The sequence below is a fragment of the Drosophila sechellia genome, chromosome 3R (genome assembly GCF_004382195.2).
Source record: "Drosophila sechellia strain sech25 chromosome 3R, ASM438219v1, whole genome shotgun sequence".
NCBI lineage: Eukaryota > Metazoa > Arthropoda > Insecta > Diptera > Drosophilidae > Drosophila > Drosophila sechellia.
Window position 1 is genome coordinate 28,931,903 of NC_045952.1, and position 27,904 is coordinate 28,959,806.

Here is a 27,904-nt window from a genome sequence, read left to right on the forward strand (position 1 = left end):
GAAGAAAGTTGGCTGATTTTGTTAAAGGGAAATTAATGTTCCACCCAAAAAAGAAAACTCATCAATCTGCGGCCAGCTGCTCGAGAAAACTTTTTCCCCAAATGAAGTCAAATCGAACTGCGAACGAATGCGAATCCGAACTGAAAATAACCGAACCAGAGCAGCATTGGTTTTCAAATTAAAAGAGCCAGCCGAGTGTGAAGCGAAAGTTTGCAGCAAACGGAAACGAAATTGAAAACTGTTGCATACTTCGGGGCGGAGCAGGACCTCAAAAAGGAGGCCTAGACCAAGCACCACCCCCTGAACCACCCAGAAAAGCCGCACTGGGCGAAAAATGATTTCCGTTCATAAATCATCATAATGGCGAAGCAGGACCCGGCACATGTACGTCTGGCCAGAAAAACAGGACCAGAACCAAATGAAGATGAAACCATTTGACCAGCCCACAGCGGTGGGTTTTCCCGGGGGTCGAGTGGAGACTGGCCTGCGGAAAAGTGCGCCCGTGCGTTGGTCCGTCACGCACACAGAGAAGAAGTGGCAACGGAAGCAGCAAATCGATTGCGGCAAAGTTGTCGACTGACAGTAACTGCAGTACTGAATATTTACATTTAAAGTATATTGTTAAAGGTTTTTTAATATTAAGAGGTTATTCCTTTCAAAAATATTGGAGCACACACCTAATTCTTATAATAAATATTCTGATCCGACTTCATTTCAGAAAGAGTATACAAGATTGAGTTTATGGAGGCCTTCCGTTTCTGCTAGTCAATATACCGCACTATTACAGTTCCAACGTGTGCTCACACACACACACATACACACGTGTTCTGTGCGTGTGACGTCAACAAATGGAGCTGGAACGAAATGAAACGTTTTAATTAGACAAAAGAGCAAGGCAACTATTTATTTCCATTTCTGCTTCGACTGTTCACTGTCCACAGCCCGCAGCAAGCTGCAGATACAGATACGACTACTGGCACAGATACAAATGCGAAATACATAGCAAATATTCCAGTGCAACCCACTCTTTTAGCTTGCGACGTGCAGTTGATGATAAACCTTCTTGGCCAGAACAGTTGCAGCTCGCCCCACTACCACTCTTTTGGGAGAAGCCACTCTAAGCTTTTTTTCAACTGGAAGAAATGAAATACGTTTAAAAGCAAAGCAAATTTTATAGAACTTGAACTGAGTTGTCAAGATATATTGCTTACGCCATCTAATGCTTTGTTTTTTGCAGTGTTCCTTTGCGGTGAGTGTTGAGACCCACTTGGATTCCGATAAGCGAACATTTTCCGCAGCATGCTTGCGAGGGCAAACATTGGCAATGGCCAAAGAATTGCTGGGAAATTGCTCATTCGCCGGGTGTGCGGGGCAGACAATCCGGCCAGAGATTCTTCGCCACTGCAGATTTATGCATGCCAGTAGTAGTAGTTGCAGTAGTTGGCTACCAGATTAGAGACATTCCATTGCTTCCAGCCAAGCTGCACCTAAAAGTATGCTGAGCGAATCCCTACTGTTTGCAGTTTCCGTTTTAGTTTCCCCCGAACTGCATTCCCGACCCACCCATTACCCATCCACATCCAGCCATCCGGGTGTTTGTCTTTTTCTACACTTTCCGGCTGCTGCTGCTAACTGCATTTCGCTTCAGTTAAAAGGAAAATCGCAAGTCAAACAAGTCGAGTGCGGGCGAATCCGAATCTTACATCGGTCGATTGCCAGCTGCTGTTCCCCGATTTCCCGCAATTTCCCAGCCAGCCCTCCAACAGCTCAATTAATGGACGGCAGGCAATGAAAATTCTCCAGAAGTTGACAGAAATCGTTTTCGGGCCTTCCGCTTCTGTATGTCGAGACTGAAACTTTCTTCATTTCCCAGAATCATCTACACATGAATCTTGGCAAGGCATTTCCCTTGGTTTTATTTTCCCTCTAGGTCAGCGAGAGTCAACGACACTTGGCAAGCGGGCCGCATTCAAAGAAAAGTCAAGATACCAGGAGGGAAAAGCGCGGGATACGAGGAGTACACAAAGAAAAATATATTCAAAATAGGCAATCAATTCAATACAGTAGGCTGCAGAGTTGAATTGGATTTTGCGCTGTGCTATTTAAACTTTATATATTGCAGATAACATATATCTTCCATAATCTAATAACATTTTGAGATATTCCTTTTATCACTGTGCTAAAGACAGGCAACGTTAGCTTGTTGGATTATAATAAAAAGCACTTCATTAACTTTGTGCAATTTACAACTGTGAAATAAACAGGGAAACGCCAAGGCCAAGGAGCTCTGAAAAGTGGCTGGGAAAAGGCAATGTGGAGGGGGGGGTTCCTGTATATATGCCCGGAAAAAAGGGAAGTGCGGTCACGCCTCGGCTGCACATGTCACCCCTTTGTATCTTGTATCTGTGTATCTTTGCCGTCACCGCTTTGTTTTGATACCAGTTTGCCTCCATTCGGAGCAGTTCATCTCCATCCAGTTTGTTTTTCCTCGCCTCTGTTTGCCCTATAATTTATTTATGCGTGTATTTTATTAAAGATTTCCATGGCGTCGTTCCGTTCTCATTCTCGTTGTCGTTATCGCGGCTGTCGTCATATCAGGCCATCCCCAGTCACTTCTTGACAAAGAAATTACTTATTAATCATATTTGAGCGCTGATTTCTCGTCGCCAAAGGATCACGAGCAGCTGTGATGGGGAGCACATGTGCGTGCATCCACAGAGTGCTCCAAAAAGATAGTTCCTAAAACATATTCGAATAAAATTCATTAGAAGTGTGTTTTAGTAAGTAAATAGTTCATTTAAGTATATCTCATTAACCGTATCTCAAAATGGAATCACAAGAACAAGTTCCTAAATTGAGAATGTTGAACACCACGATCGTTTCATATGACATATTTATCATTATCCTTATTTCCCATGTAAATTATACTATTCAAAACCCATCCTATTTGCCTAACCCCCGCTGTTCGTGTGTGGGTGTCTGAGTGGCTTTTGATGTGTGTTATCTCATGTTATCCTTTGGCTTTCTCTGCCGTGGCTTGTCTGTCATCAGTGTGGCTTTCCACATGCAAACACACAGATGCAGAGCAGGACCGTCGAGAGGGGAATACGAAGGAGTTGCTGCTCTATTTCGTGGCTCTATACATTACCCAGCGCCCTCAACTCCGCCCTGCCCCTGATCCCATGCCACATAATTGCATTTGCTCATCAGAGACACATCCATTGGATGTATCTATATTCAGGCATTTGTCCCGCATCATGTCGCTGCGTTTGCCGAGCTGAAAAGACATTTTCGAGAATTAATTTTAGAATATTCCGTCTTGCGTGTGCTTGGCGCTTTGTTTACACAGCGCTGCGGGGAAAAACCGGGGGTCCGTTCGAAACACTTGTCTTTCATATATCTTGTGCAGTCCGCGATGCGATACAGGAAGTCCGCACATCGCTGTCAAAACTAAAGCCCCCAAATGCCAGCAATTGAAAGCGTTCGCTAATCAAAAATCTAAATCGGAATCAGCACAAAATCAGAAATCGGACAGAAGGCAGAAGGTGAAATCACTTGAGATGGGCATCTTCCGACAGATGCCCCTGCCACAAGGCACCCTGTACAGGCCCCGCTGGCTGTGATGCACTGCCTCCACTCAAACGTCGAACGCTGACCACGCCAAAGGAAAAAGGAAAAAGCGAACGGAAAATAAAGGAAAAAGAAAAGCGCATGAAAAAGGAAAAGACGGCGTCAAATGCCGCCCGGCCAAATGGCCAGCCGGATCAGCCCAATGTATTTCACCCGATTCAGAGTTGTTTTCCCACAGAGGGTATCGGTGGGATGTCTGGGCTTATTGGAAAATATAGTGGAATAAGGGGGAAAAACAAGAGGTTATGGGTTAGCTTAACTTAAATATAATTAAAAAAAACAATGTATTAGTTTAAATAAATCCACGGTTATAAGATATTTTTTTATTACTTACATAAACATTTTAGAAGGTCGTATAAACTCCATCCTTACCATGGAAATCTATTTTTATGGGTATTTAAAAGTCTGGAGACATCACAATCTTCATCCTTGGCTGCCTCTTTTTTCGGTCTATTGTTAAATCCACCCAAAATAGCTCCATGCATATTGACATGAAGAGTGCGTGGGTCTTTGACGGGGAGTATGGAAAGTAGGGGAGTATGTGGAGTAAGGGGAGTACCGACGGCGCAGTTTCACATTCTGACGGGCCTCAGACGTCCGGCAGTCGCACTAATTGCATTCGCCTGGTCAAACGAAGAAATTGCAACAGGCGGACAATTAGCGAGCGAACTCATTCGCATTCACATTTCACATTTGCTCAAAGAAAGAACAGAAATATGTTGATCTTTTAAAGAACACTGATGTTCCTTTTCGGAACGATTTTTTTATAACTTTTTTATAACATAAAAATATAGTCAAAGTTAAACATTCTTGGTAGTTTTTACTCTTTACTCATAAAGCTTTCCAATTTCGTAGGATTTTCTCTCAGTGTAGAGGCACCCAGTGTAGAAAAGATCGGAACGAAAGCAACAAAAGTTTTGAAACGCGACGAAGATCAACGTTCAAAATTGAGCAGACGTCAGCAGCGGCAGCAGATCGGCAGAGAACGGAGAGTGAGAATGGAGGAGAGAGCGTGGAGAATTGCTCTCGCTCTCCCGAGAGCTGGCGGTCTCGGGCCGTCCCGCTCGCACCCGCGGACTACCCATTAGGGGCCTCTGCCCCACTAGACCCTCCGGAACTCAGGCCGTCTCGCTCTGCTCTCCGGCGTCGGTTCCGGTGGCAGACGGCAGAAGATTCTAACTAGAAGAATTAGAAGAAGCTAGGACGGAGGCAGCAAGTAGAAGACCCGTGATCGTGTAATTCGCCTCGTGTGCGTTCCGTTGTTCCGTAATTATTCCGGATTTGTTTTCGAAACAGGCTGAAGTGATATGATGGGATTTCGATAGCTCCATCTTTCAACTTGTTTCGCTTTCTCCGCCCTTTGTCACCACGGCTCTACGTTGTTCCGTTGTCCCATTGTTCCGTTCTTCCGTAGTCCCATTGTTCCGTAATTCTCCGTTCTCCGTTGTTGTCGCGCCTTTCGTGGCCGCTGGTCGACGTTACGTTTTTACAGTTCGATAATCGAGCACTTCACGAGAGGATCGAACCTGCGTAAACCAAGAAGGATCTACAGTTCCCCAAAATATACCGCCATTAGGTCGAGAAAACAAGTTACTAAAAAACCAGCGCGCCGTGAAATTCCTCTTGTTTATATAATAACCAGCGGCTGCCAAGAGCCCAGCGGAATATACAAAAAATATTCATTTTTCTAGCTCTGTCGTTTGTATTTTTCAGGCTAAAAGAAAGAAAATAAGAAATAAGAAAACCCAAGCAATTCTGCGTGTTATGTGTTATCGTTGTGATCAGTGATCAAGTGAAAGTGAACACAAGAACGAGAGAGAAAGCCAAGTGAATCAGCTCGACGCCAATCGAAAAGGATATAAATCAGAGACAATGTCGGACATTGAGGATGTTTTCGGTGGCTCCGCCGAGGAGACCAAGCCCGAACCCGATGCCCAGAGCAAAACCAGCGTGGTCACCGAGCACACCGAGGAGGTGATTCCCGGCGAGACCGAGAAAATGGTCACGGAGACCATCGATGAGGACGGCGATGTCGTGGAGGAGACCACCGAAGTTACCCGCAAAACGGTGAAGCGCACCATGAAGATCACTGAGGTGAGTGAACTATGAACTATCCATTGAATAGGCGCGATTATCCATTAACTAACTTATTGTGCGAATGCTGAGTACAAACAGAATTCGAATAGCCATGAATATGAATATGTATTTATTCTGAATTTGAAAACCGTTCAAGAAGCTATAAAAATTCGGGAACTTGGGAAATTATTAATGGAAATTATTTCCAAAAGCTTTAATGTTAAGTGCATATTCGCAATCATCTTGAAGAACAGTTCGTTAAAATTTATTAAGCATGGAAATTTTTATAAAAATATTTTCGATTCAAGTATTGTATTTTCGATTCAAGCATTGCTTTTGGTGGGGGAATATTCCGCAAAACAACATCTTGTTTTTGCATTGAAAAATATAAAAACATCGCATATTTTTGCCAAAGTAAAAAATACTGCATGACATTTGATTTTGCATATTTTTTGAAATATTTCTTACGGAACTAAAAGTATAAACCAAAGAATCCGCCGAGTACTGAATGATTTCCTCAATAGTTGGCCACCCCCGATCATTTGGCTTATGAAAGACTATAAATCATTATTTACATTTTCTGAAGGGATCTTCGGCCATACTGGTCTCCTCGCTTGTGAAATTGGCCAAAACATGGCGAACTCTGGCTATATTATTTATACCAAGTGCCATTTCTCTATGTGCGTCTTAGCAAATTGTTTATACGGTCCCACGAATATTATAAGTCTTCCCCTACATTATACATCACACACACCGCGGCACAGATATAGGCGGACATATAGGCGATTATATACACATATATATGTTCGGCCACACTTTCTATAGGCGACGTTGTCGGGGGAAAGCCGACAAAAAATACAAATTTTGCAGCTGTTTGATTTCGGCGCAAATTATCACAAAAGATTTCAAACAGCAAGGCGTATAAAAAAGCTCGGAATTATATTATTATTAAGCAGAAATCACTTAAATACTCGATGCCGAGCGATGCCAAAAAATCCCCACACTCGAAGAGAAATGGCAAAAAAATTAAATGCAATAAATTCTGTGCCGCCAACAAATGCAGAGGCAAAAAAACAAGTATCAGACCAAAAAACATCGAGAAAAACGCGAAACAAAAAATAAATATTGAGGTTTCCGTGTCTTGCGGTCTGGCGCGCACTGGGCGAAAGTTGGGTGGTGCAACGTGGGGCGGGTGGTGCAGCTCGGCGGTGCAGGTGGTGGGGCAGCAATTAATTGCCACAAATCGTTGCACAAAATTACAAATTGCATTTCCGGCTTGGCGCGGCGTCCACGCATTTCCACTCGTCTTCCTCACTGCACTCCCCCCCTCGCGGAAAATCTTCGATTTTCCCGCTGCTGTTTTACGACTGTCTGGCCCCCTCCCCCCTCTCGACGGGCGAAAAGCAAAACAACGCCCGTTTTTCTTTCGTCGAGTTTTATGGCAGCCAAATTAAATTTGCATTGCAATTTGCTTCTTTTTGGGTCGGCCTCTCGGCCTTTTCTCATTTTCCCGTTTTCCCGTTTTTATGGGCCCGAAATGGAAATGAAAACGCATGAGCTCAGCCAGCCGGAGTCCTGTGGATGGGGCAGGGATAAGGATGTGCCGCTGCCAGGGCATATGTTGCCATGTACACAACAACCAGGATCGTATGTGCCTCGCCCCGAGCAGCTTACCGAACTAATTGCGCTGCCAAAGTCCGGTTTCCTTGCCGAAGCTCATGAACTGCTGAACTGCTGAACTGCCCAATCCCGCTTTCCCCGCCCACTTTCTCCCTGCGGCTTTTCCTGGGCGAAAGCGGCTAATGAGTCACGTACCGTTTTTGTCATTTTTATGCGCTTAACAGGTCAAAGTTCCAGCCGCAGGGGTACGTGACCGAAGTCGAGTTTGAGTTGAAAATGCAAAATTAGTTAAATAAAGTCGGAGATACGCCGGCACTTTCCCCACCCCCACTCCCCCACTGCTTTTCGTTATCCTTAATTCGAGGCGAAGCGGAAAACTGTCATAAATTTCACAGTTGATTTCACCGTTGTTTCCTGATTTGATTCGCTCATTAAACGACGGCAATTTGTGCGGTGCAGGGTATGGTCCAAACCGTGGGTATTTGCTTATAAACTAAACAATAAATATTAAAGAGAATGAATAAATTGAATAAAATATTCATAGAAGCCTGCCAGCGATTGAACTCTGATTGATTAGTTTCAACAAAATCTAACTCACAATCTATTGTCACTGAAAATTCAAAATCAAATACGCCCAATTTGCGATTATTAAATTATCTGATTATGCCCCATTAAATGCAAACATTATGGAAATGCACTATTTAATAAACACCCAACGAGCAACGTTGCGGTCGGAAAGCTCGGCCATATTATTCCTGCCGCCTGGAATGTAGTTAAGCAAATCTTTGCTCAGCTCCGCCGTTCCAATCAAATGGGGCATGCTAATTTGTGCAACAGGCCGTAAACTCACATAACCGGGCAGCACAGTCATATTACACATGAGACCCATGCGGAGATTGGTGGACAAGCTGGGATAATGGAATTTCCTGAGGCCTCCAACGCCCATTGTCCTGCTGTCCCGACCAGGATTCTCTTGATTAGACATCATAATGTTGAACGGAGCTTAATTGGAATCCGTGAGGGGCCAGCTCAGCTCCGAACGGATTTTCGGGGAAAAGCATTCAGAGTTTTCCGCCCGATTAGCCTGGCCACAGATATTCCGCTGGTTGTCATGGACCGCAGCGAATTTCCCGATGATTTTATTGTGCTTGCTGGCATATTAAATTGTTTTGAATTTCGCCAGCGCACTCCGCAAATGCGGCCAGCCACAGCGCTAATCAGCGCAGGGACAGCTGTCTCTGCACCACCCACTATCCCGCCGCCTGCACCACCGACCGCACCACCAGCCACTCCCACAGGTCCCTGCGCCCTTCACCCCCTTCTCATTGACAGCTGTCAACGCAGTGGCGCCTCTTGAAGTCCAAACAAATATTTCACTGGCAGCCACTGAAACGTGTGTTGAAAGTGTGTGTGTGAGTACACTGGAAACATTTTGGGAGAATATATTATTGTATTATTCGTAACTAATCTAGCCATATACCGGATAGGTTTTTTACCCAAATTGTGGAAACAAGAGATAGGTTTGGAGTAGGGAAGGGAATATCCCCTTTTATTATAAAGGGCCACTTCCCTATTATTTCTCGCAGTGCATGGCGAAGTGTGTGTTGGTTTGGTTGAAAGGCGTGACAGAACAAGACGACATTTCAATGTCAGGCGTCTCTTGGCCTTTGACGCTCGCTTAGCTTCCATTCACTTGTTGCAGTTCCCAAGGAGATTTTCCCAGGCACCACCTCCACCCCTCGGAAAAGAGAGGAAAAGCCCACACCTTCCAAATTTCGAGTACATTTGGTCAGTTATTTATGCGCTTCGCTTTCATTTTTCGGTTCGCTTCGCCTCGTTCGCGGTTCTGTGTTTTATTTATTTGTGCCTTTGCTGTTCAAACAATTTATAATTTTAATACACACACTGGCCCCGCCACTGAGCACTGAACACTGAATACAATCGAATATGTTTATATAATTGAAAAGCAAACGTTTTGCGTGAAAACATAAGGCAAATATGTGCGGCGTATATGCTACAGCATTCATGCTGCGGTATATAAATAAAGCTGCCAAATTGTGTACACGGGGCGTATGATGAACGTGCCATTTATTTCGCCGAGCGGTTTGCCTTCTCTGTCGCTCCGCTCGCGCTGTCTCCCTCTGGTGTAAATCGGCTTTATGATTGGCACATATTCATTTAATTTTCAAACACTTTGCCCTTCTATTTATTTATCCAGATCAAATCGAAATCCGCTCCTTCGAATCCAATTCTTTGACCTGCCGCAACGAAAATTCGCCCATTGCTCAGCGTCTTGAAATCCCCTGGATTTCGGATTTGGATTTTGCAGAGCGTTACATCGCCGCCAGAACAACAAACAAATAATTTCATTGCCTGCCATAGGCTTCCGCCAACTTTGGCCGGATATTCTATTGAGAATTTATTTCAATTACATTGGAGCGCGCCGCAAAAATCTCGACAAATGAAATTCAATTTACAAAATGTTTTGCGTAGTTTTCTCGGTTCTGAGTTGCGAGACAGAAGGGAAAAAGGGGGTCGAAAGGGGGTTGTAGAACAGCTCTGTCTATTTGCAATTGGATGAGGAAATTGTGCAGATTTTCCTGAGCTCTTCTAGAGTTTCCAAAGCCCGAAATGCAAATGAAAATAAGGCAATTAGCTGGAAATTCGCCAAACTTATGGAATCAGTTTGATTAAACAGAAGCAACGGCCTGTTATTAGCATTTCGCTAAAATTAATACAGTAACACAGAACCTACGAACGCAATTTGCAAATTAGTTCAGCTGAACAAACGGTTGTCTAACCCAATTCAACAATAAATTACCAACAGCCCGACGACTGCAAACTGACATTTGCTTGTTTACACAGAATCATCTTGCGTTTTCTATTTTCCATTTTCTATTTTCCACTTTCCCCCTTCAACGCACGCAGATAAATAATCTCCATAAATTACTATTTCCATTTGATGATGACCAAACGAGCCACTGACCCCTAAATCCGCTCCATAATTCCATATGCCGAAAATTGACATTTGGCCATGTTCTCAATTGACTTGTTTTTCGATGGTGCAGTGCTGAAAATCTATTCATTCGGTCTCTCCATTTGACTATCCCGCCCTTAGGCTTCATTTCCACATTTCAGGTGGTTTATACAAATATGAAACAGTTTTAGAATTCACGATTATCAGGTGTAATTAAATAAATATTTGCATTGTTCGATGCGCTTGAATCAAATGGGGAAAATTCATTATGTCATCAGACATATTGTTTATTCTTCAAAGGATTTTCTTAGAACTCACCCACCCATCGGCATTAAGTTTAACTATTTAATTAAACATTTGGCTCGACCTGTTTGCATACTTTAATATTTATTTTGTTTTTCCATCATGAGCCATATTTTTCGTGCTGCAAATTAACGAATGTAATTACTGCAGTCCGGCTGCAATTTGCGGTTAATGCGCCCATTAATATTCAAACGAAAGCGGCACCGGCTTTAATTGCGGCCAAGTGGCCATAAGTCCGAGTTAAGAGGCCTCCTGCAGAATCGCCCACTTGGCCCTAACAATGGATGCCATTTCCATTTCCGCTCGTCGGAAAAATGAGGAGGATTTTACGTGAATGTGAAAGGCGCGAGTTACAATCCCGTGGCCGTGGGAGGAAAGCTTCCAAAAAAAACGACTGAGTAGTTTGAGGTGTGAAATGAGAATAATAAATGAATTCTTTATTACAAATATGTATGTGTATCTCCCAAATATCTTCGTCAGAGTTCGTGTTGGCGATCTTCGTTGAACTTTCGCTCGGCTCTCAGTTGCAGTACTGGGTAGACCGAGAGAGGGGGTATGTTAACTCCTCCCCCCCCAGTCCGAAGAGAAGGCCGTAATGGGAAATGGCCGGATCGGAGCAAGGTGATTAGGCGGCGTGTTGTTGGTATATGCCACGAACTCCGACGATATTTTGAATTTAACAGTTTTTTTTTTTGAAATGGGTATCTTAATGTTAAACATGAGTGTTGTGTATATAAACGTTACATCTAATGCTAAAGTTACATTTTGTTCACTTAATTTCTATATTATATTATTATTTGTTTCTTATGAAATAACAGTTTATGGATAATGTTTAGTTTACTGGCTAAAGGCTATCGACTATTTATTTACGTAATCAAAGTGTCTAAATTGAAGCTATTCCTACTTTATAATGAATAAGTGTTATTTCTTGATAAAGTGGGTTTTTATGTTACTTAGTTTGATAATAATATATTTATTAAATAGTGCTTGTCTTTCTTATGTTCCTGCCACTGTTTTCTTAACTGTTTTTCTAATTTTTTGTTTGTGTAACTTTTGACCTTTAGTTGTTAGGAAAGTGACGCCTTTGTCCCTATCTACTTTGTGTAGTGAAAATTTCGGTGTTATCTTGTTTCTGCGGTTTTCTTTTCTAAATATTGTATCATTAGGCTCGAGTTGTACTGGTGTCTCTCTGTCCTTGTTTAATTTAGCCAATCTTCTTTCTGTGGTCGCGCTTAAATGTTCCTGTACTTTTGGGTATATGTCTTTTCTAAATTCGTTTAACTTCTTAAGGTAATCGTGGTGATTGTCGAATGTTATTGTTTTGTTGAATATGTGAGTTCTTCCATGGAAGAGCTCGAAAGGGGTATAGGAAGTGCTGGAGTGTATTGCATTGTTATATGTTGCTACTGCTTCTGCGAGTATTTGGACGTGCTCGCGTTCTAGGCGTGCTTCCTTTCTTTTGTTCAAGATTATCCTGTATAGTTCGGTTAAGGTGGAGTGCAGTCTCTCGACAGAAGCATTGCCCGTTGATTGTTGAAATGAAGTTGTATGAGCTGTTATTTGGAATTGGGTTAAGAGGTCGTTGAATAGACTGCCCGAAAATTCCGCGCCCTGGTCGAAAATTATTTTCTTTGGTGCGCCATAGTGACTTATGAATTGTAATAGGGCATCGGCGACCTTTATTGAATTTCTATTGCTAAGGGGGTAGGCTTGGGCTAGCTTGGTGAATTTATCGATAATTGTGAGGTTACAAGTATTATTAATGAAATATATGTCTATATGTACGACTGCCAATGGACCCTCTGGGGCGGTTGGGGCTTGCATCAATGGTCTATGGGGATGTCTATCGTATTTTAGGGTTAGGCAGGTATCACAATTTTTTATAATTTTTGTGATAGTGTCTTTTAAATGCGGGAAGTAAATGTCCCTTTTCAAATGGTTATACGTTTCGTCTATCCCCCTATGATTGGTATTTAAGTGGTACGCACGAATTTCGTTTTCCTGATCATTAGGATTCGTAATTTCGGTTAGCCATATATTGCAGCGGACAATTTTGTATAAATCATTTTCAAAAAAATAGTTATTATAGGACTCTTCTATTATTTTAAAAATATCGTCCGGTGCAAATATAGCGACTGTTTTATTCGGTTTCATGATTGCTTGAAGAGTGTTTGTAACTGAGTCGAAAGTATGCACGGGTTCTGTGATTATGTGTCTTACTTTATGGATAAATGGTGTTTCTAGCTGTCTTAGCGTTGTTGATCCGGTACAGAATATTATTTGGCAATTGAAGTGATTTAGTGGTTGTGGAACGATTGGTATAATTCGTGGGTCTTCGTTTATGTTTAAGTTTGGCTCAATTCTGCTGAGTGCGTCAGCAACTACGTTTTGCGACCCTTTCTTGTATACGACTTCGTAGTCGTAAGCGGCCAGGATAGTTTTCCATCGAAGTAGTTTTGGATTCTGACCTTTCAGATTTTCTAGCCAGATTAATGGCTTATGGTCTGTGACTATTTTGAATCTACGCCCAAAGAGGTATGGTCTGAAGTGGCCTACAGACCAAATGATAGCTAGCATCTCTTTCTCTATCGTAGAATAGCGGATTTCCGTGTCCGATAGTGTCCTGCTAGCGAAAGATATGGGTCTGTCATTAGTATCTGGACCTTGTGACAGCACAGAGCCTATCGCATAATTACTTGCGTCTGTGGTCAGCGTGAACGGTTTATTGAAATCAGGGTATATGAGTATAGGATCATTACAAAGGAGATCTTTCGACGTTTCGAATGCTTGTCTAAATTCATCGTCTATTATTATAGATTTCTTCCCTTTTAACTGTCTCGTTATAGGTTTAGTTATTTTCGCAAAGTCCTTTATGAATTTCCTATAATACCCTAACAGTCCTAAAAATGATTTAATTTCCCTGGTTGTCTTTGGGCAAGGGAAGTCCTTGATGGTTTGAATCTTAAGTGGGTTTGGTTTGACTCCTTCCTGGGTTACGATATGTCCCAGGAAGTCGATTTCTTTCCTTAAGAAACTACACTTGCTTGGTTGGATTTTTAGGTTTGCGTTTTGGAGTTTTGTGAAAACAGATTTAATATCTGCTATATGTTTTTGGAGTGAGGGGGAGAATACTATTATGTCATCGAGATAGACGAGACAGACGTTACCGACTAGGTCACCCAAAACATTGTCCATAACGCGTTGGAACGTGGCAGGGGCGTTCTTGAGACCGAAGGGCATTCTCGTGAACTCGTAATGCCCATTTTCGACGGTGAATGCCGTCTTGCTCGCATCGCGTGGGTTCATTTGAATTTGGTGAAAGCCACTTGCTAAGTCGATTGTTGTGAAATACATGGTCTTTCCTATGCTGTCTAGTATATCTGCAATGTTTGGGATAGGGTATCTATCAGAGACAGTCTTCTCGTTTAATTTCCGAAAATCGATTACCAAGCGCCACTTTTTTTCGCCTATGTTGTCACTTTTCTTAGGTACGACCCAAACGGGTGCACTCCAGGGGGAATGGCTATTTTTTATGATGTTTTGTTCGAGCATTTTTGAAATTTGCTTTCGGACTTCGTCTTTATGTACAAATGGGTAACGGTATGATTTTGTGTGAATCGGTATATTATCTGTTGTTGGTATAGAGTGTTTGATGGCGTTAGAGAACGTTAGTTGGTTGTTTTCGTTGTGGAAAAGTCTTTTAAATGACTTGCATAGTTTAAGTATGCATTGTTTTTCTTCGCTGTTAAGGTGTTCCGTCAGAATGTTTAATTGTTGGTCGTCTTGTCGTTCTGTATCTGTTGCCGCGGACATGCAGTTTAAGTATTGGTGGGTTTGCAAAGAGAACTCTTCTGCCTGTAACCCTTCTTCGAGGTAAAGTGTTTGGATCTGGTCTGAGTTATTGCAGACCTCGAAATAAGCTGATCCTGCCTTTGCGGTGTATAAACCGCCTGTTATGGATACTTGATTATCCAAATTGGTGGTTTCAAATATAAAATCTCCCTCCATGAAGTTTACTGGGAGCGGAAGTAGCATTTTGGTATTTTGTGGCAGGTTATGTAATGTGTCTACAGGGTTTGCTCTTGTGAGGATTGGGATGGCGGTTTCTGGTGTTTCTAGTATGGATTCGGCAAGGTTTATTTTTGCATTTAGGCTAGATAGGATATCCATGCCTAGGAGGCCATTGAAGTGGGAGTGGAAATTAAATAATAAGAACTTAAAATTGGGTATTTTTTCGAATTGTTTGAAATTTATTTTATCGGTATATTCCCGAATTTTGAATGTATTAAGAACAGTGTGGATATTGATATCCGAGGTTAATTTTTTGACGTGCTCTTCGTTAATAAGTGCTGGATTTATGAAAGAGTAAGTAGATCCAGTGTCTATTAGGAATTTGAGAGGCTTTGACACCATGGAGTTTGGAGATAAGAAAACAAATGGCAAGGAAGATCCGTGAGTCTTCTTGCTTATGTAGCCGACTGGCTTCCCGAGGCTTCTAGTAGAAAATTTGCATCATCGTTAATGTTACATAGGGGAGCGCTTGGGTTATGGTTGTTCCTGTTCTGGTGACTAAGGGTCTGATCTGGTTGTTCATTATTGTGGAAGGGGTTCCTGCCCAGAGTTTCTCTGTCTTGTCGACCATTACTATCGTTATGGGAATTATGTTGACGTGTGAAGCGTCTATTATTATTGTTGTTAAAATTTTGTTGTCTCTGTATAAAGCGGCTATCATTGTTGTTGCTGTTGTTATCATATCGTGGTACATGACGAGCGTTGTTGCCATTATTATAGTTCTGTTGTCGTGGTATGTAGCGACTGTTGTAGTCGCTATTGGTTGGTTGTCCTTTTGCGTATGGGTGATTCCTGTGAAATGGGCTGTCACGTCGTCGGTTATCTTGGTGTTTGTTCAGGCTTCTATGGAAATTTAATTCAATCTGACCGTACTCGTATGCTTTCTCGATTGTCTCTGGCCTTTGATTCCTAATGGCTGACCTAAGTGGGTCCTTTAATCCAGTTAGGAATGTATTTAGGCAGAATCTATCGTATTGGTCGCGTTTGGCCGCGAGAGAGTGTGCGCTAGGGTCGGCTTCTCTAGCGAGTGACATTAAATCGCTTCTTATTTTAGCGGCTGAGTAATACAACTTTCCCATACTGAGTCCGTCCGGAAGGTTGTGTAGCTCTCTAACAAGCATTTCCTCTGTTTTCTTGCTAGAGTATAGTCGCTTGAGGTTTATTTTGATGTCATCCCAAGTAAGGAGTACATCGCAGACATTCAGTGCTTCGTCTGCCCTGCCTTTAATTTTGTCACGGATAGTTCCAAGTAAGTACTGTCCGCCTGTTGTTTGGTCCACTGATGAAGCTAACAAAAGGAGCTGATCTACTCTGTCTATGAATCTATCAAGATTGTCAGGTGGGCCTTCGTAGGTTGGTAGTTGATGTACAAGGGTTAGTAATTGTTGTAGGTTCAGGTTTGTGTTTGTTGATGAATTAACGATAGGACTTATTGGCCCTGTGTCGTTACCGGAATCCATAGTGTTGGTGGGATTATTGTCTTCGGATTGAACCGACTGGTCTTTTTCTTTAGTTCCTGTCGCTTCCCTTATCTCAGATAGACCAGATCCGCTTCTTAGCCCTAATCTGCCCCTAACTGTATTACTAATGTTGGCTTTTTTTCCTAACATTTACACGTATTGGGAAGAAATCTGTATTTTTGTTTGAAAATAATAGTGAATAATTATATATTAAGGTATGGTTATGATATGTGTAATAATATGTAAAAATAGGTATATTAATAATATCTTTTTGTTTAGGGAAAATTTTGGGTGTTAGGCTTGTTTTGTTTTCGTTTGTATATTAATGTAGTAATATATTGTATTATAATCGAGTAATATATTGTATTATTTTTTGTTTGCAAATAATAGTGAATAATTATATATTGGGGTATGGTTATGATATGATATGTGTAATACTATGTAAAAATAGGTATATTAATAATATCTTTTTGCTTAGGGAAAATTTTGGGTGTTAGGCTTGTTTTGTTTTCGTTTGTATATTAATGTAGTAATATATTGTATTATATTCTTTGATGCTATGTATATGTATCTGTTTGAATGTGTATTATATGTGTGTATTCTTTTCAAAATAAAAGGAAACCTGTATGTGTGTGTCCGTTACGCAGTTTCTTCTTATCCTTGTTTCCCGGTGCTTAGTATATGTCGTTCTTGTAGTGCTGCTGTGCTTCTATCCACCTTTTACTCGTGTTTTCGACTTTAGCTGTAATACATGATTTAAATAGCTATTGAATAGAGTGTATTTTTGTTATAGGTTAGTGAACATGTGACAACAGTAGGCGTTAAGTTGGTTTTTTTTTTTTTTTTTTTTTTTTTTTTTTTTTTTTTTTTTTTTTTGTTCTTTTTTTTCCTATACATATATGCATTATTTTTCTTGAATTAATTGAGTGGGTTTTTTTTTTTTTTTTTTTTTTTTTTAGTGCGTGGTGTGCAAAAAGAATTCAACTGAATTGAACAGAACTCAATACAGTATACAGCCGCAGTATACAGTATATACAGTATATAGCCGCCACTCTGGCGCGACATCAGCTTTTGGCGGCAGCCAATGTACAGTGGTGCGTCGACGTCGCTAGGGTTATACAGGCGGCGCAACACAAACACATACATGACTTTGCCGAAGGAAACTGTATCACTGTGCAATTTTTTTTTTTTTTTATTTTTTTTTCTTTTTTTTTTTTTCTTCTTTTTGTCTTTTTTTTTCATTCTATTATGATTGTTATCATTATTATTATCCTTTTTCATGTAAATGGATAAGTGAAAACGATACCGGTGCCTTAACAGCGATTGTTGTACACATATTCGGTCGTTAATCACACAACTCACATTTATTTTTATAACCCACTGTGAATTAGATCCCGTTGCCTCGGAGGCGACTGATGTCCAAATTCACCTCCTGCGCAGCAAGTTCTGTATTTGTTAAAAAAATTTGTGTTCATGTAAATTTTTAAGTGAAAACGATCCCGGTGCCTTATCAGCGATTGATGTGCACATATTCGGTCGTTAATCACACAACTTACAGTTATTTATTTATTATTATTTATTTTTTTTTAAAACACTTGTGTAGGAGGTCCCGTTATATCGGAGGCGATCGATGTCCAAAATTTATTCGAGTTCTGGTCACAACGTAGTCTAATATTCGACTGATCTCGTTCTTTACCATTCTCTTTTCTGTTGTGCACAACGGCCAACACTCAGCGGCAGCGACGTCGCTCTGTCGCCGCGCCAAACGGTTGTTCTCAGAACTATAGAGACATAACAACCGTTCGCAGTGCGAATATAGGCTGATGTAATATTACCATAGTGATGAAATTACCATTCTTATGAAGTAACCAAAGAGCAACCAATACTCTCGCACACACCAAGCGCTCTCCGGCACACAAATGGTAACCATACACAGTAGTTTAACATGTCAGAAAAAATTTTTTTTCTCTTTTAATTTTTTTTATTATTATTTTTTTTTGTTGTTGATTAATTTACCATTTGTATGAGTTAGGGTGTATGGATGATCCCGGTGCCTTATCAGCGATTGATGTACACATATACGGTCATCACACACAGTAACTCGTTGGTATAATTGTTGTAAATTGTCCCGCACAAGCGATCCCGGTGCCTTATCAGCGTTTGATGTACACATATACGGTCGCCTGTGAAGCAATTTGAACTTGATTTCGTTTGTTTCCTTTGTTTTAATTGCACTTGCACGTTATTATGTTTTATCCAATTCCTTTCTATTTCACCACTCACTAATAAAATCCCCACAACCACTGCCGTCACATGTTCAATACCTCTTTAGAATTAGAACGATAAGCGTAGTGGGCATTGTTAATCCCTTGTCCGTTGACCGGCTGCGCCAGTTACAATCCCGTGGCCGTGGGAGGAAAGCTTCCAAAAAAAACGACTGAGTAGTTTGAGGTGTGAAATGAGAATAATAAATGAATTCTTTATTACAAATATGTATGTGTATCTCCCAAATATCTTCGTCAGAGTTCGTGTTGGCGATCTTCGTTGAACTTTCGCTCGGCTCTCAGTTGCAGTACTGGGTAGACCGAGAGAGGGGGTATGTTAACTCGCGCGAGGAATATTAGCGAGAATGCCAGGAATTTGTCAACGGCGAGAAATCGAAAGTTAACCCCCCTCTAGTCTATATATATGTATATATAGAGCAGTATTATACTATAGAGAAACAGCAGATACTCGACGTCAATTGGCACTTTGATTGCATTTCGATGCAGTTTCCGACTTGAATTTGCGCTTGCATTCGGTTAGTTGCATCGCAAAAGCCACGAAACAAAGCAGCGCGCATCGCGAGCCAATCGAACCAACCGAAACTATTGGTTTATATAGATCTAGCCCAGCCAGAATGGAATGGATTGGAATGGTTTAGATTGACCAGTCCAGCAGTCAATCAGCCAAATAAATAGATTAGTTTCGGATCCCTCCCCCGATTTTCGTGACGTGCGATCTTCTCGATACCCTCGTGTGTGTGTGTGCGTGTGCCAGTGAGATCCAAAATCTATCTATATACCATATATAGCTTGCCATTCAGCGCAGCACCGAGATATTTCAATTGAATTTCTGCGCAATAGCCAAGATTGCCCCACACAAGATAATTTCTGTTTTGGCAAAAGCGGATTAGACCCCCAGTTACCCCCCTTCGGTTACCCCACTGCCCAGGCATCAATAGAAAAGCAGCCAATAGAAGCCACCAGCAAGCCAAGCGGTCATCATGGCCATCACAGACGATGCGGTAAGTCGCTCCCCACGGGGGGCACAAAAACGGAACTCGAGAGGTCCATTGTTGCCAGGGATTTATTTGAATGTGCTCGTCCATGCAGTATTCATTAGAAATTTGAGGCTCTATAGGTGCACCTATTGTTTGTGATGTCCGTTCGGTGTTCAATTGAAATTAAGGACCAAAACTAAGGACACAACATACACTATAGAATTATAACTTGAATGATGAATGTAAATATGTTGGTTTTAAAAACTTAACACCTAGGAAAACCTATTATAATGAAGCCTCAACAGACTCTCTCTTCATAACTGCTGTTTCTGTTATGAATGACTTTTTAAAAGGCCACCTCTTCAATCACTCCCACCAGATTTGGTTAGAGGACGAGTTAATCCCATAAATTACCTTTTCAGTTACTCAGCTTTCCAGTTTTGCGCTCGTATCCTTAAAGTTTTCCCACTCAATCATTCGATCAAATTGTGGCACACTTTCAATGGTCAGATGGCCAGTCTCTGCCACTCAACAAATTAAAACCGCTCCGGGGTGAGAAAATCCATCGACTTAGCTAACTGTGCCGCACGAACAATGCCCCAAACAATTTCCTCCAACAAATTTTCCATTTTCCAAAAAACAACCCAGCGAGCGGCTGAAAACTTTTCCCTGGCCTTGCTGTTCTTGCTGCTGTGTGTTTTCCTGCGCTTGCCACTTAGGTGTGAAAATCACTTGTCAATCTTTTATGTAAAGAAGTCGTCGTCGTCGGTGCTTTTGTCACCTGCACCGCCCTGCGCCACCTGCCGCGGCCCGCCGCTCATCGCCGCCTCTCGTTTCGGCTGCTTGGCTCGTAAAATTTTGTCGTCTGCTTCCGTTTTCTTCGCACTTAATTGTGTCTGATCTGCACTGAGAGAAACACTTTTGAATGGAAAAAAGTGTGTGTCTTACTGCAATGCAGTTCATAAACTAGGAAAGTAGAGGACCAGAGAGAGCTAGAGATATACCTCATAAGTGCACAAGTACTAACTTTTAAGCATGCTATTCTGCCAATTACCAAACTTTTTGCTCAGTGTAAGTTTGGCAGGCGTTGTGCGTGCGGCGTTGTATCGTGTTGTTCGTGGCGTTGTTGTGGTTCAAGGTGATTCGACATCGACAACGACGCTTCGACGCATCTTTAAATCAGATATCCTCCGATTTGGCCCGCCCCCTCTTCCGCGCTGCCCGCCCCCGAGGGGCAAGCCCTTGGGTTTCCACTGCCAAGGACTCCGCTTCGGTCGCCCGCTTTTCTGGCTGCCTTTTTCCTCTTTCGCTTGCCTTGGCTTTGGTCTGTTTATTTTGGCTGCGGGTTATTTTCTGCCATCGTATTTTTCACTTAATAAAATTGTTTTCATTCGGTTCGACCGATGCCTTAACTTAACCGCTTCTCCTTGCCTTTTCAATATGTTTAAAAATAAACGATGACTGCCGCCCCCTTTCCCGCTTAATCTCTCACCCGCTCGGAGTTTTCCTTTATTACTTGCACGCTGAGCTGCTATCGACACACTTCTTTATCTGCCGTCGGCCTTTGTTGCCTCTCCCGCCCCCTGCCCCTGCCCATGCCCTTTGGCCCTCATCTTGTTGTTTGTGCTTTGTGTTGGCTTATTAGCAATTTTGCTAAGCAGTTTGCGGTCTCCTTCGCAGTGGATCGCTTAGGCAGCTCGGAAAAACGCTGGTAAAAATATTCAAAAATATATAGTAACTGTGGAAAAAATCCCTTTTTGAATTAATATTAAATTTTATGAAAAGTTCATTGCTATTTCGAGTAACAGTTTTTATTTTATTGTTTTCATTTGAGCATATTTTAATTTGAATATTTTTTCCTTTGTACTTTGTACTTGCTGATGAAGTGAGTGCAAATATTTATATCTAGCCTTGCAGTTTCTGTGACTTTTCCGACTTTTCCTCGAATAGCTTTTGTTTTATTGTTTATACCTGCTGCTCGGCTCTAATCGAGAAATTTATATATATATTTACTCTTGAGCTAATGCACATTGTCTTAATCAATATTTTTACCTGCAGTTTCACCTCTGGCTTTATTCTTATTTAATCAGAGCGCCCCATGAGCGATTGAGATTTTGAGGTGTTAATTTGATGAGTGCTCCCCAATGACTTTGGGGGTTTAGTGTGGTGTGTGGGGCTGAATGCATTAGATTGATTAAATTCAGACTACGGTCACTGCAGTTCCCACGCACTGGCCAGATTTTCACACACAACGACCAACTTCCCGCCCACGGCCACCCACAGCTGCAGCTGTCATGAATATTTTCCGACCCGCAATCACCAGCCCCACCCGTCGGAGGGTTTGAACATTTCGGAAAATCATTTCCCAGCGCCATTTCCCCATTGTCTTGTTCAGCTTGCAGCGTTCGCGCAATCAATCAAAACGCGCCATGCAAATGGGGAAAAGAATAGGAAGCAGACACATGAACCTGTTTATAAGCAATAAAACGAAGATTTTATGCTCTTGTTTAGTGCAGAATAAAGCTTTTCATTAAACGAAAACTGGTTGCCAACAAAAACGAGTAGCTTTGTGTATAATTTCACAATTTAATATTGAAATTGTTCTTGCAGAATTGTGGTTATATATTTAATTTATAATTTTGTTTATGTATGCTTTTTGCTTGGTTCCATATTACACACAATCTGAATTCCCACGTTTCAGTAATGGATTTAATTACGCATGTTAATAACTTGCTACTTTTGGTTCAAGAGCGCTGATTTATTTTATTTAATTTTCTCTTCACAACGCGAAGCAAATTAATTTCATTCCAATGAATAATTAACTTATTGTTAAGTCTATTATTTATGATGCCGTGATAATTTCCGTTATTCTGGTCACTTATCACAACGCTGATCCTGAAAGTATGCAATGATAAAAAGGCTCTTCAGTTATTAATACGCAAAGGGAGTGCAACTCTTATGAATGCCAGGGAACTTTCTTGTCCGTCTCCTTGGTTCCCCTTCCCCATCTAACCCTGTCAGGCTGGGTCAATCTTCTCCAGATTGCGACTCCAAGCAGAACCAGCAGAACAAACAAAGCAAAGTCAGCGAATACTGCGGATATGCAAAGGAATCGAGAGAAATGGCGAGCAAGCAAAGCAGAAGGCAAACAAACACCCACATATGTGCATGTTCTACAAACAGAGATGGCTGACAGCTGAAAATGCTCGCAATCTATCACAACATACAAAATATGTTCCAAAAGATTTTCAATTTATTTTCACTAAAACGATTTTCCCCGCTGGCTCGTTTTCCCCGCCGCTGGTCGAATGCATTCGGCGATATTGTGGATGGTTTTGCAATAGGAACCGAGAAAACACAAAGAGCCAGTGAACAGAAAATCAATGAATAGAAATAAAATTGAAATGCGCGACCAACTGCAAGTCCGAGCGAAGTTGATCGCCACATGTTCCTCTCTAATTAGTTGCCTGCCCCAAAAAAAAGGCTTGGGGAGGTGGAAAGCCCAGCAGAGAGAAGGAAAAACTGATCCCGGAAGTGGGCGACGACATTTAAACGCTGCGACATGTGAACAACTGCAATTTGATTGCTAAATCGGCTCGCCTCAGCTATTCTGGGCCACACTTCTCGAAAACATACAGCGCCAACGGGGCGTATGATTGATATTCGACACACGACAGCTTTCGAAACGTTCTTTGAAAGAGCGCGTTCACTACTTGGAAGATTTGTAACAATTAATCAAATTGTTATTCACTCAAATAATGTGTAGTTTCAGTTTCTCCTTTTTGCTTGAATTTTTTTCTAATCTTGTGATAATTTAAAAGTGCGTTTGTGTTATATACTACTCACTGTCTAAAAACTATTAGTCGCAATCAGAAATGCATATAGCCAGGGGACAAACATCCATAAAAACGTCAGATGGCTTCGGGTCCCAGGCCATAAATCAACTGGCCATTAGCAGGGACCAAATAAATTGGGAAAAATTATTAATTTACACGAGTCCAACATGCAAGAAAAAAGCCTGCAGGAGAAACCACTCGAACAGCTCGTTAAATGCAAATTGAAAATCAAAAGGCAAAGCTGAATCTTTCGGCCTCCGGTTATGTATTTCTGTCATTTTTATGGTTGTCAACGCCTGATGCTCATTTTATGGATATGTCTCTAATGGACTCTAGAGATGCGGCATTTTCAAATGCAGACATTTGTAAGGGGGAGCCGAAGCAAAGGGTTTTGTTTATAAAATTGTACATAAAACTGAATATTTTTATGTAAAAATAAGGTAAACGATTTTGAACAAAAAATGCATGCGTAGAGCGTTTTTTTTACCATTACTTGACCAAAAATGGTCATAAAGCTAAATGGATAACTTTTTTGTGCAGCTAATTACCAATGCTTTAAAGCCCTAAAACGTTTTGAGAAATTAAAAAAAAAAATTTTTTTTTAATTTTTCCATTTTTTATAAGGGGTTACATCATCAAATTTTGCAAAAAATGGCAAAAAATTCAAATTTTCAAATTTGAACACTTATCGATTGCTAATTAAATTAGGAGTAAAGTGAGATATGCCATTCCATTTTTGGGCCATCATTTCCCATTTTTTTGTCCAAAAAGTGAACTTTTTTTTATATTTAGAGACCTTTCCCGAAACTGCTGAAAATGTAGCTTATATATAGGTTATAACGGTGAACTATAGATGTAAACTAAACAATTTACCCAAAAATAATTTCCCATAATATCTTTAAATGTGTTCCCCAGCAGAAATTGATTCATTGATGGACTTCGTAGGTCCATCCCATAATCCATGAACTTGTTTTTCGGTCGCCCTCCACCTCGTTGAAAGACCCACCAACACACTTTGACAATAACAAAATCTATAAATAATCCGCAGAACACTTGGTGTTCTCCGCTTTTCTCAACTATATGTAGCAGTGTTTTTCGGGAGGGCGACCCCAGAGTAGGTGAAATTCTTTAGCAACATTTCTGCCTTCCATTTGATGTTTCTCTCTGTGGCGTTCTTTGTGTTTGATTATTTAAATTATAACCTACATAATTTTAATGGCTCGGAAAGAAACATATATAAAATTAAACATTATTTATGGGGCGTAGACAGGCACATGGTCAGGCGAGCCAAACATTCCTCCGCAGAAGCGAATAACGAGGGGATTTCGGTGGTCGGGGAGAGTCCTGGGATTCGCTCTTATATCCCTTATAACCATTATTTGGGCTTTATTACAGACGAACTTTCTGACTTGGATTTCCTTTCTGAATTGCTCGAATGCCTGACTCCACTGGCTTGGAAAGTATATGTATATCTACCTGAATTACTTAAGGCGAATTCCTAGAAATTAGATTATCCAAATCATTACAAGCGGATAGGGTAAGGTGTTGGGAAGTCTCTTTTCCATTCAAACTTCAAAACCCACCTTGCGAGCTGCGAACTCACCTTCCCCACGCCGAAATCGGAAATGATTTACCTTGAAAGCAGTGTGGTCACTCGGCTAACACTATGAATCAGGTGGGTTGAGGCGGCACACCCAAACACTCACAAACACACTCACACACACACTTCACAGCCGAATAAAAATAAGAAATATAAAGGAAAAGGCCGCCGGAGAAGAAGAAGCTACAGTTTGCTCACCTCAAGCTCTCCAATTTGGCATTTATTTTCATTTTTCGGCGAGCAGCAGGTGTGTGCGTGCCTGAAGAGCTAATTATCGAAGAGAAAGGTGCTCTTAGCACACCTGCAGTTTGTGTGTGGGTTTTCCGATGCGGCTGCGTGTGTGAGAGTTTCCTTTGCGGCTGTGTGTGTGTGTGTGTGCATAGAACACCTTCAGCGCGACAATGTCAATGATCACTTTTGACATGGGGCAGTGGGCGGGAATTAGGGGAAACTCACCTTGACTCACCTCGCCAGTGCCTCCCAAACTGCTAGTGAGTTTTTCTTTCTGTCAATGCACTTTTCCCTATTTTCCGCTTGGCGGGGTTAAAGCCCTTAACGCCTGTCACACCCTTTCCACTTCCGGTGATTTATTTTCCACCTTTGTTTGTAAACATCGATAGGAAAATGCAGCCGTATTCCCCCATTAATGCTTTCCATTTTTCTAGCCTGATTTTTACCTCGCAGTTCTGCGCACTTTTCCATTTTCCCCTTTTTTGCGCTGCATTTGCATCTGTGATTTTAACATCAACATGCTGCAAATCCAGCTGCGAATTGGAAATTCAAAAATCATTTCACTGCATATTGATATACACAGACACACACATTCGAACGCACACAGACGCCTTGGGCTATAAATAATATTTTATTTTCTTGCTTTTTTGGGTGGAAATATCCGAGCGTTTTATTTTTAGCAGGCGCTGTGCCTACAAATCGTTTGTTGTTGTTTATTTATACGAACCAGCTGGAGGGGGTTTTCAGTACAACTTTGTTGGTCGAAAAGAAAGAAAAACTTTTTGCCCTGAAGCGGGAAAAGAGTAAAGGCGCAGCAATTAATTACACGGCCAAAAGGACAGTTGGGGATTTGGGATAAAGCCACCCTTTAGCAGCGAAAACCCAATCAATGCTATTCAAATTAAATGAAAATTTTGGTTTAATTAAAAGCAAACAACTCATTAGCCGAGATTTCCGCCATTGAGGCCTTCCTTTTCCGACCGATTGCCAGATTGCCAGATAAGTCTTGGGAAAACTACAAGATTTTCCTGGTGCACCACAACGCCATTTGTCCACTAGAAGCTAAAAATACCCATTAGCAAAACGCAATAAGCACGCGACAAGGATGATGGAAAATAATCGGAGCAGAGCAGGAGGAAAGATGAGGGGGCTGACTGATTAACACCCGGGAAAATATCAAAACAAAAGGTGAGACAAAGGCCAACAAAGAAGCCAAAGTAACATTCGATCGGGAAGTGTGATTGCCCCATTCAGTTGGCCACCAAAGGCAGTCGCATCTACACATCGAGATCGAGGCAGCCAAAATCAGAATTGAAATTCGAAAGTCTATATTTCAGCAATTCGCTTAATTTGCTTTTCGTGTTCCCAAAAATCGTGTTCACCTGTTTTGGCAAGTTCGCGAACAGCGGCGCTTCTGAGCGGAAAAGTCGAGCGAGAGGAAAACGGCATACAAACTGTCACATTACGCATACGACCCGTTGACAAGAGCCGCAAAGGGTGGCGAATAATACGAACAATATGATAAAAAGTGAAGGCAAAATGCGGCAGTAGGCAGCATTTTTGCACACACACGCAGCACATAAAACAATAAAATAAAAAATAAAGTGTATAGCATAAGAGAGCTTTTCATTTTGAAGATGATGAGCGAATTGCGGAATTTTTCAGCTCCCCGCGGCCACATTAAGTGTTGATTGTGTGCGCCGCTCTATTGGCCAGCTCTCTTTCCTTTCGTGAAAAGCAGCACCCCACTTTTCCCCGGGCTTTCCGCACATTTCGACTGGCAGCGAGTGGCAAAGAAAATTCGGGCAACTCAGTTCGTTCGACGCGCGAGGCTGAAAAACTGTGCCCGACAAATGTTGTTCCACTTAAAAATTTGCATGCCAGCGAAGATCCAGCCAATAATGCCATAATACCCCTCTGAAAACTCGCAGAACCCACGCGCTATCAATGCAAATCGAAGCCGAAACAAAAACAGGCACAACAAAACACCACACAAATACAAACAGAACAAAAAAGTGCAACACGCCACAGAACATGCAACCCAAATCAAACAAATAATAATTCAACACACGCCACAAAAAACAACAACATCGACATCAGTGATACTAGAAACAATTCAACGAAAACAAATGATTTTCAGCGGCGTTCTCGCCTGCTGTCCATAAAAGTGCATTAAATGAAAATGCTTTTGATACAAAACACTTTTCCCACAAAAACTGACACGAATTTAAGACCCGCTGAACACAATTCAAACAATTAAAACACCGAAAAACTGCAGTGGGCGAATAAACAAAGGCCACTCTTTAAACCATGAACTTTTTCACTCAACCAAAAATATTTTTGCAAACAAGTTTTTCTTTATTTTTTTTTTTTTTTTTTTTTGCATTCATGAAGTGTGAATTTTAAGTCACTCCATTTTATGCCACAATTTGATTCACAGAATTTTGTAACACCCAAAAAAGGACATTTGGCCACACAAAAACAGTCCAAATTTAACCACAAGTTTGTTTCCTTGGAAATAAAATAAACTCATCTAATATTTAAACTTAATAAAATGAAATATTTGTCAAATATATATGCGAAAAACTTGTCTTCGTGATTTGTAGAGAAATTCCTAGCCAACTGCATAAATATTTTTATGGGTTTACATTATCGTTCTAAATTCAAAATGAAAAACACGCATCCATATACATGGGTATACAAATAATTTCCTATTTTTTTCAATTGTGTAACTGCGGTCTCAAATCCTTTTTCAAACGCTTTTGATTTCTGGATGAATATGAATCCTTTACACGAAATTCCATTAATTGGGATGTGGTTTATGAATATTTCTTTCTT

At 41.3% G+C, this 27,904-nt stretch overlaps 1 protein-coding gene and 1 long non-coding RNA gene across 6 annotated transcripts in view; one reads left to right on the plus strand and one right to left on the minus strand.

Moving 5' to 3' along the window:
- Positions 1-897: 897 nt before the first annotated feature.
- Positions 898-5,001, minus strand: LOC116801388. The gene is made up of 3 exons (XR_004361972.1): positions 3,965-5,001; positions 1,212-2,739; positions 898-1,133 (listed from the first exon to the last, which is right to left on the minus strand). It is a non-coding gene; the product is annotated as an uncharacterized LOC116801388 (long non-coding RNA).
- Positions 5,002-5,081: 80 nt separating this feature from the next.
- Positions 5,082-27,904, plus strand: part of LOC6612886 (tropomodulin) — a 53,517-nt gene continuing 30,694 nt past the window's right edge. For all 5 annotated transcript variants that reach the window (XM_032720404.1, XM_032720405.1, XM_032720406.1 and 2 more), the window contains exon 1: positions 5,082-5,724. In XM_032720404.1, coding sequence (XP_032576295.1) covers positions 5,503-5,724 — 222 coding nt within the window. In that variant the 5' untranslated portion in view covers positions 5,082-5,502. The remainder of the gene's footprint in view (positions 5,725-27,904) is intronic.